This window comes from Trachymyrmex cornetzi, unplaced genomic scaffold (genome assembly GCF_001594075.2).
Source record: "Trachymyrmex cornetzi isolate Tcor2-1 unplaced genomic scaffold, Tcor1.1 scaffold793, whole genome shotgun sequence".
NCBI lineage: Eukaryota > Metazoa > Arthropoda > Insecta > Hymenoptera > Formicidae > Trachymyrmex > Trachymyrmex cornetzi.
In genome coordinates, this window is record NW_017300128.1 from 524,832 (window position 1) to 534,391 (window position 9,560).

At 28.9% G+C, this 9,560-nt stretch overlaps 2 protein-coding genes across 2 annotated transcripts; both read left to right on the forward strand.

The window, feature by feature from the left end:
• The first annotated feature begins 186 nt into the window (after window positions 1-186).
• On the forward strand, window positions 187-2,389 carry LOC108768407 (POC1 centriolar protein homolog A). Its single transcript, XM_018518821.1, has 6 exons — window positions 187-243; window positions 689-1,049; window positions 1,140-1,350; window positions 1,413-1,612; window positions 1,692-2,000; window positions 2,132-2,389. The coding sequence occupies exons 2-6, from the start codon at window positions 690-692 to the stop codon at window positions 2,207-2,209; spliced, it is 1,158 nt and encodes a 385-aa protein (XP_018374323.1). The 5' UTR covers window positions 187-243; window position 689; the 3' UTR covers window positions 2,210-2,389.
• A 2,215-nt stretch (window positions 2,390-4,604) lies between these two features.
• LOC108768385 (POC1 centriolar protein homolog B) lies at window positions 4,605-6,027 on the forward strand. Its single transcript, XM_018518786.1, has 4 exons — window positions 4,605-4,971; window positions 5,063-5,270; window positions 5,333-5,529; window positions 5,620-6,027. Exons 1-4 carry the CDS (start codon window positions 4,621-4,623, stop codon window positions 6,025-6,027), a joined length of 1,164 nt encoding a protein of 387 aa, XP_018374288.1. The 5' UTR covers window positions 4,605-4,620.
• The last annotated feature ends 3,533 nt before the right edge of the window (window positions 6,028-9,560 follow it).

Sequence of the window (9,560 nt, forward strand, 5' to 3'; positions counted from 1 at the left end):
AGCTATGGTAGGAACATGTTGAAGCATGGAGTATGCGACGCGAACAAACCTTTGGTGTTTTCCGTTTGATGTCACAAATCGACACAAGTGTCGTTCTATCTTTGTCACTCTCTGAATGTCGACAAGGATAGAACGACGCTTGTGCCAACTTGTGTCAACTAGTGTCATCAAATGGAAAGCACCCACTGTGTCTCCAGATTGTATTACCTCGCATCTCGCATGAATGGTTTATAATTAAAAGACGTGAGTATACAAATATTAATTAAATGGAACAGTTAAATTGAGTAAATTACATAACATTCGTATTAAACAAGTCAGTATCATTAATTTTTACACTGTCTCGCAATAATAAATGCATTGTTGTTTAAAACGTTATAAAGAATTCATGAACAATGCGTGACATATTTACATTTATTTAATTTACATTTATTTTTTGATGGAATTATGTGTAACCTAACCGGTAATATGAATTTTTGAGGTTATTATTTATGTTGGGTTAAATCTTAATATTTACTTAATAATATTTAATTATTATTAAATAATATAATTCAAATTATGATAAAAATTAATATATATCAATTTCAAAAAAATTTTTTTTATATTAATATCACGTATAATGTTGCTTCATCTATTTTTATTTATTTTTTTATTTCTTCTATTTCTTCTTATTATGTTATTGTGCTCCTAGAATGGAAAAAACAATGAAAGAGACTAATTGCGAGCCTGTGTATCAAGGATACTTCATAGGTCATAGCGGTGCAGTTACTTCTTTAAATTTTCATCCAAATGTTGATCAACTCATATCAAGTAGTATGGACAACACAGTAATGTTATGGCGATTGAAGCATTTAAAGCCAGCTTACAAGTTTATAGCCCACAAAGAGGCTGTCTTAGACGTGTGCTATTCACCAAACGGAGAAGTTATGGCCAGTGGTTCAAAAGACAGATCTGTAAGAATTTGGATTCCTAAAGTTAAAGGACATTCCTTTGACTTTAGGGCTCACAGTTCTGCTGTGAGATCAGTACAGTTTAGTCCAAATGGAGAAAACGTAATCTTAAATTCAATTATCTAATTATTAGCTATTTTGTTATAGATCTTGCTATAGACAGTTTATGCAATTGTTTATTATAATTTTTAGTTAGCTACTGCATCAAATGACAAAAGTGTAAAGCTGTGGATACCATATCAAAAAAAATTCCTCAAGACATTTAGTGGACATACATATTGGGTAAGCTGTGTTAAATTTTCTCCGGATGGTAAACTTTTGGTATCGTGTAGCGATGACAAAACAATAAAGGTCTGGGATATTACAAGCGGACGTTGTGTCAAAACTTTTAATGAAATAAAAGGTTTGTTAAGTGCATCATAGCTTCGTATATTAGAAACCTAGAGTAAAACTTTGCTATATTAGCTTCCGCTAAATATGTGGAGTTTCATCCAAGCGGCACGACTATTGGATCAGCAAATACAGATGCGTGTGTCAAATTGTACGATTTAAGAACAGATTCTTTATGTCAGCACTATGCTGTTCATACAGAGCCTGTGAATATGATTAAATTCCATCCAAATGGTAAATTTATGTTAACAGCGTCTGTAGATTCTACAATGAAGGTAGTTTAAGATTTTGGTTTCATTTTGCGGTTACAATAAATTATTATCCTATTTGCTATTAACAAGAAACATCGACTAGATTTTAGATATCCTAGAAGGCCGTCCGATTTATACTCTCAGAGGACATTGTACTAGCATAACATCCATAACATTTTCAAAAGATGGCACATTTTTTGCTTCTGGTGGCATTGATCGACGAATTTTAATCTGGAAGTGTAATTTATGTGTGGATGACCAAAGTAGAAAAATATCTACACAGTTAATGTCATCTATAGCAAACAGGAACTTGATGACGGAAATCTCTAGCAAACAAAAATTTGACAATGTGGAAAAATCAAACAGCAGCGAACAAGTACAAGATATACATAACAAGCAGGATCAAGAGAAAGTAATAACTTAATACTTAATATATGCAACTGATTTATTAAATTTTGAAAGGCAGCAGTTATTTTATTTTAAAAAAACTTGTTGTTACATTATATCAGGAACTATTAATTTTATAAGATGTATACATTTCAGTATTTATCATATAAATTAGAAAAATCACATCTAAAACCATACAGGAGTCAAGAACTGTCAACGAAAGATGAAACTTAAATCAATATGGATATAGAATTTTCTGGAAAGGTTCTTTTCCGTTGTGTAAAAACATGTTAATTCAACAAAATCAAACATCATCCGTTGCCGACGTTGAATCAATCCATTAAAACATTCTGTGATCAAGTACAATTATTATATCACATTATGAATGTATTAGAATAATGCTTTACAGTATTATAAGAGATACTTAACAAACTAATTCCTTCAGCTTATAGAATAATATGTAAATATGTGTGTGCAATATTGACAATTTGTTTTCCAAATAGAATTTTAAATGAATAGTTATAATGTATATACAAAGATGAAAGAAATTTTCTAACAAGTAGTGTTTCAATGCTTTATATTATGCAGGATATCTCCTATTTAAATGTCAAAACTTCATAAACGTATAGAAGATTGATAAATAAAAGTTTTCTAGAGATGTGCTCATTTTTTTTATTTTGGAAAAAATTGTAAAAAGACGTTTTTATTTTTTACTTATTTATTATTTATTCATTTACACATTTATTTATTTATTTATGTTGTCTTTCCTTAATTAAAGCATTCTTCAAAATATTGATTTTTTGCAGCAATGCAAGCATTGTACTAACAGCCCGTTTTTCACTAAGCTGAAAATGTAAAAACCGAAAATTTTATCATTAAAAGTAATGGAGAAATTGTTCACTTTTCACATTTTTATCTTAGGAAAAAAGTTACATAATTGCTATCTGAATAGTGTTCTGATGATTTTCCTGATTAAACAATACTTTCATTAAGGAAGTGACACATACAATACATAAATAACAAATAAATAAGTAAAAAATGAAAAACTTTTTTGTTTTTTTTGTTTTTGTGATTTTCTCCAAAATGAAGTAAATAGGAAAATCTATAAAAGACTTCATTTTACTGATCCTCTGTAACCTTCCGAAGTTTTAACATTTAAAAATTTGACACATCTTATATATACCCAAAAAACACAGCGTATCTTGTGTTACATTATTTAAATTTATATAAATTGTAATCAAATACGTATATATTTTGTAATTTGTACTGCTTGGACATTTTATTCTACATTATTTTAAATATACTATTTTTGTACTTTAAACTATATTACATGATATTATACCTATACATTAAACAGCATCTGTTGCAATCATATGTCACATAAATTGCTCATTTTCCTTAATAAATCCCTAAAGATTTCTTGATTGTTTCTAAAATCTCAAATCGAGCAAAGTGGTCACGAAGACTTTCTTTCCTAATAACTCTATCTTGCTGTAAAAATCATCTACCTATTACAGTAAATAATATGAGATGCTTTGAACGTAAATCATAACATGTTTTTTATGAAACTTTTAGTTTTATCATTATAATATCTATAAATAGATAATCAATTGGCGTCTGACTAGTTCATGATATAATCGTACAGTATCTGAAGATCTTAAGATAATTTTTAAAACATTTTCAAGTATTCGATGAATAACGACGAGCCCGACAGTCCATTCGGAAATAATTAAAATGAGCCAATAGACTTCAAAAACTAACGTTATTTAGTTACTTGAAAAAAATATCCGTTTGTAGAACGCTTTTAACTTTCAAAAGGCTGTATTTGACCTATAAACAAACTTTTAAAATTAGGAAGTCAAGGTTGCGCGGTTGATTGCAGCTAATTTATGAAGCAACTACCGTCGAAATTAAAAGTAAAATCATGTATGCATGTACATGGCATAATTACATTATTATTGGAATATTTTGTGGTAGGACTACTATTCAGATCACTCCAAAATTTATTTCTTTGTAACTTCAATTGATTAGCGTAGTTGATATTTGTTCGAAATACATACCTAAATCTACAGACTTGTTTTACTTGGAAAAAGAAATCGACAGTTGTAACGTTTGGACACAGCGTTTTCGCTAAGATATTCTGTAAGTATAAAATAATATTGTTATGGACAATATATTCTCTCATAAATGATTCGTAATTAAGAAATAGAAATGTTAATTAAATAGGACAGTTAAATCGAATAAAGAATACAATATTCGCATTGAACCAGTCAATATCGTTAATTTTTATATCCTCGCGATAATTGCGTTGTTAATCTAAAATACTAAAGAATCATGAAGGTGTCTTCACGTTTAATATTTTTTTAAACACAAATTTTTAGGATTACATATATTTTTATATATGTTTAGGATATTATTATATATATATATATATTTAGGATTATTATATATATTTATGTTAAACTAATTCTAATCATACATTTATACGTATAATATAATTCGTAAATTACGATTAAAAATAAAATTTCACTATATGTCATGTATAATTTTGCTTTTAATTAATTATTTTTTTACTATTATGGATTCATTTCTTCTTTTAATAATTTCTTTATTATTGTGGATTATTTTACTGTGCTGTTAGGACAATGGAAAAGACTGCCTCTAAATATACGACGTTCTTATACGGACAGTGGAAAGGTCACGACGATGACATTACAGCATTAAGCTTCCACCCACAAAATCATACATTGGTATCGAGTAGCCTGGATACAGAGTTAGCATTGTGGAAACTAAATGATTTGAGTTATAAAAGATTTGAAGCCCACACATCCCCTATATTAGATGTATGCTATTCACCAGATGGTAACTCTATAGCTATTGCTTCTACAGATAAATCTATCAGAATTTGGAACTTCGAAGATCACTTAAATTTCACAGAATACAGAGGTCATCGTTCTTTCGTCAGATCGGTACAATTTAGTCCAAAGGGAGATAAGGTAATTTTTACGTTTTATTAATTATTAACAATATTAACAAATCAGATTCTTGCAATAGGCGATTTACGTAATTATTTATTGATATGTTTAGTTTGTTTCCGGGTCATTTGACAAAAATGTATTGCTTTGGGAAACTTATCGTGAAAACTACTTCAAGGTATTTAGTGGACATACACATTGGGTCACATGCGCTAAATTTTCTCCCGATGGAAAACTTTTACTATCATGTAGCAATGACAAAACAATAAAAATATGGGACATTTCCAGCGGACAATGTGTCACAACTTTTAATATGAAAGGTTTGTCAAATGCATTATAATTTCATCTTTTAGAAACTTAAAGTAAAATTTTTCTATATTAGTTTCCGCTAGATATGTAGAGTTTCATCCAACCGATACAATTATCGGATCAGCAAACGTGGATGGGGGTATTAAATTGTTTGATCTAAGAACAAATTCTTCGTATCAGCGTTGCATTCATGACGGACGTGTAAATATGATCAGATTTCATCCAAATGAGAAGTTTATATTAACAGCGTCTGATGATTACTCAGTGAAGGTACTTTTAATTGAAACTTTGATTTCATACAGTGGTTTCAATAAATTATTATCAAATTGTTATCTGCTAGTAACAAGCAATATCGGTTAGATTTTAGATATTTTAAACGGTCGTCTAATTAATTCTCTCAAGGAACATAAGGATAAGGTAACATGTATAGCATTTTCAAATAATGGTGAGCTTTTTGCTTCTGGTAGCACGGATCGACAAATTCTAGTATGGAAGTGTGATGATGATTTATATATGGATGGTCAAAGTAGAAAGAGTTCTACGTTGCAGTCAGTGCCTTCTGCAACGGCAAATAGGAACTTGAAGCCGAGCTTTGTCAAGCAAAAATTTGACGATGGGAATGAAAGACCGAATAGTGACGAATATATGCATGAACAATTTGACTACGCGAACGAAAAATCGAAAAGAGACGAAGAAGAAAATAAAGAAAATGAAGATAAATATATAAGAAGAGTATACGAGAACCTAATCCAAAAAAATGTAATATAACTTAATATATATAAATATGCTCTATGAAACTACAGAAAAATAATGGTTGCAATGTGTTAAAAAATAATAATGATTTGTTAAGTTATGTCAAGAATTGTTAATTTCATAAAGTACAGGATGTCCCATAAATTTTTGCCAAGCGCTTTTATGTAGATAGTGCGGACTAAACTGAGTCGAAAGGTCATCTACCATTTTGCAATTTTCGCAATGGTTAACGAGATATTAATTATTAAAAATCGCTGAATATTGGTTTTCAATAATTTTTTACTTAAATACTATCAACTTTACAGAAAAATAGCGAAAGACAAAAATTGTTTATTTTCTTCTCATAAAGTTCTGAGAATTTTTTCAGAATTTTTTAATACCATATTTTTTCATGTTAATAAAAATAAGAAAATGTAGTACTAAAAAGTTGATAAAAAATTCTGAAAAAAATTCTTAAAATTTCTATGAAAAGAAAATAAATAATTTTTGTCTTGCAGTTTTTTGTAAAGTTGATAGTATTTGAGTACTTTTCGGCTCAGTTTAGTCCGCTCTATCTACATAAAAGTGCTTGGCAAAAACTTACAGGACACCCTGTATATCATTGCAAAAAAGGAAAGAAAACCTTTAATGGTCAAGCTGGATCCTAAGTGTTTAAATAATTATATGTGAATTTATATACTACCTATATCTATATGTAGTTACTTAAATTGCGCGCTGAATTAATTTTTCGATCTTGAAACGCAAATCGATTGGACTACAATAGTAATATCACAAATTAAATTATTTAGTAATTTATTAATTTAAAAAATTATTTCAGTGCGTAATTTAATAAATTATTACATAGGTATATAAATTTATACATAATTATTTAAGCACTTAAGATCCAGCTTGAAAGGTTTTCTTTCCTTTCTTCTTGTGTGTTCACATGTGCGGTCCTAGAATCTCTTTGTTTAATATATCATTGCAGTATTTATCAAGCACATTAAAAAAATCGCACCCAAAATCAGATGACAGTGCAGGATCATCAGTAAAAATCGTGGAACCTGAAAAGATGAGCATAATGAACGTTGAATCTCCTCAAGAAGATTATGCAAACTATGTGCCCATGCTCCCAAAACAGCCTCACAATTCGAAACAATCCCAAACAATCTCAAAAGATCAGACATCATTCAATACACTTTCTAATCAGTCTATTAAACCTCTAAAATCATTAGAAGAATGTTCAGTTTTAAAGCAAATACAATCATTACGTCAAGATTATAATGTGTTAGAACAACGCTTGACAATATTAGAAAAAAGTTATTTTAAAAACTGTATGTAGAATATATAATTTTTTTAATTAATACTCGTTAATCACTTTGAACAATATGTATGCAGGGCTGACAAATATTTGAAATACTTGTATTTACAACACGGTTTTTGCACTATATTTTGTATTTTATTTTCAAAATAAAAAAAAATTTATAAGTTTTTTATACCATATAATGATCAAATACTAACATTGATTGTCAATCTTAATATTTGAAATGTATACTTTCAATCTTTCATTACTAAGTAATAATGAAACAAAATACTTTTTCCCATAAAATACAAAATATTTGCATCTGTACTGTTGGAATGCAATATAAATTATAATTGTATTTATCTTATAAATAATGTTTTTCAAATAAGTAAAAGTATTTACATACCTAATCTTGATAATAATGTATGTGTGAATATTGACAACTGTTTAATGTTCAAGCAAATTTTTAATTGAATAATTTTATAATGCACATTACAATCAAGGTCAATCAATTGTTCATTTGATTACAAGCGAAATTAATTTCAAACGACAAGATAGTAGATTATATAGCGCAAACTAGCTTGACACTTTATGCGCCACATTATTTCTACTACCTATTCTAATTTTTGTCTTTCTCCTTCTTTTCTGTTTCTGGTTCTTGCTTACCTTTGAAAAGAATAGTTGAAAAGGATGAAAGCGAGAGAAGAGGAAGAAAGAAGAAAAAAAAGGGGAAGAGAGAGAATAAAAAAGAAAGCAAGAAGGGTTATTTATTTGTCTTTAATTAGTTTAACTGTGATTTCAATATTATCGTCCGAGTATGATTATTAATTATAGAGATAATTGTAAAGACAAAATTGTAATTTTACGATAATATACAATTGATACTACAGCATTACAAGAATACATACTTATTTATGGAGCATTTATATAATAATAGATCATGAATTTAATAATGTATTATCCAAATATTTATGTTAATATAATCGCTAATTTATATTAATTGTGGATAATGTCAGCATTCTTCAATTATCTTCGGGCTGTCGAGACTTTCCGTGAAAATTTGTCCACGGTTAACGATCTTTAATAATATCTTGTCGGTGTTACCAGTTAATGTATGCTTACTAGATTATTAACAGACTTCCAAATACTGTAAAATCATATCTGGAAATACCTAAAATGGATTAATAAGCGGAAGTAACATTATTTTCTTTTAACTGAAAACAACATAAGTTTTCGATAACATTGATATTTGAGCCATTCTTTATTAAGTATTTCGATAACATATGTTTCAAAAGAATGTTGTTCGGGCAAGCTTTTATAAACTTTTAGGAAGTCTATAGGACTGCATTTAACCAATTTATGAAGTATTATGGAAACCACGTAATTGGAATTAAAAATAAATTTATATGCACCGAATAATCGCGAGTGAGATATTTTGTGGTAATTAAGAAACTATTCTAATCTTCCGAAATTTATATTCTTTGAACTTTTTCTCTGGTGAAAAAATTTCGCTAAAATTATTCCACATATTTTGGAAAAATTTCGCGAAATTGTGCAGAAAGATTTGTTGAAATTTCACTTGAAAGTGAATTTTTTAACTAACATACTAAAAATCGGAACATTTCAGCAAAATTGCTGAAAATTTGCTGAAATTTCATTGAAAGTGAATTTTTCAGCTGACATACTAAAAAATCGCTGAAACTGAACTGAAATATCTTTGAAATTTTTGCTGAAATTTTGCTAAAAATGAATTTTTCTGCTAAAAATCGCTGTAATTAAACTGAAATTTTTCTGAAATGCTGAAATTTTGCTGAAAAGTGTTCCAAAACGTTGAATACCCTAGTAGCAAGCTGACGTCAAAATGACGTCAAAATGACGTAGCTTGCTACCTGGGTATAATTTCAGCGAAATTTTTCTACCGGGGTTCAATTGATTAGCGTGGTTGTTGACATATGTTTAAAATACTAAACTAATTCATAGACTAGGTATACTAGTTTATGTGAATAAACATTCTCGAGTTCTTAAAATTAGACTCGGTCATCTAATTCCATACGAAAATGCATTACGAAAATTTATGCGTATGTGTGTAAAATTGTAAACCCTACGAAGGTTCCGTTTCAAAGATATAAAATAATATATCATGATGGGCATGATATATCATTTTATATCTTTCTTTGATAGCGTTTTCGGCCCGACCGGGTTTGCACCAACCTGGGTTGGATTAATGGCGTTTTGCGCTCTCCTATTGGTAGAGCGTGTGACATCA

Bases quoted from the DNA above. Each gene is read 5' to 3' on its own strand.
- LOC108768407 (XM_018518821.1), top strand. From the start codon at position 690: ATGGAAAAAACAATGAAAGAGACTAATTGCGAGCCTGTGTATCAAGGA. The intron at 1,613-1,691 runs GTAGTTTAAGAT...AACATCGACTAG, and splicing joins CTGTAGATTCTACAATGAAG to ATTTTAGATATCCTAGAAGG. The intron at 2,001-2,131 runs GTAATAACTTAA...TATACATTTCAG, and splicing joins ACAAGCAGGATCAAGAGAAA to TATTTATCATATAAATTAGA.
- LOC108768385 (XM_018518786.1), top strand. From the start codon at position 4,621: ATGGAAAAGACTGCCTCTAAATATACGACGTTCTTATACGGACAGTGG. The intron at 4,972-5,062 runs GTAATTTTTACG...TGATATGTTTAG, and splicing joins TTAGTCCAAAGGGAGATAAG to TTTGTTTCCGGGTCATTTGA. The intron at 5,271-5,332 runs GTTTGTCAAATG...TTTCTATATTAG, and splicing joins CACAACTTTTAATATGAAAG to TTTCCGCTAGATATGTAGAG.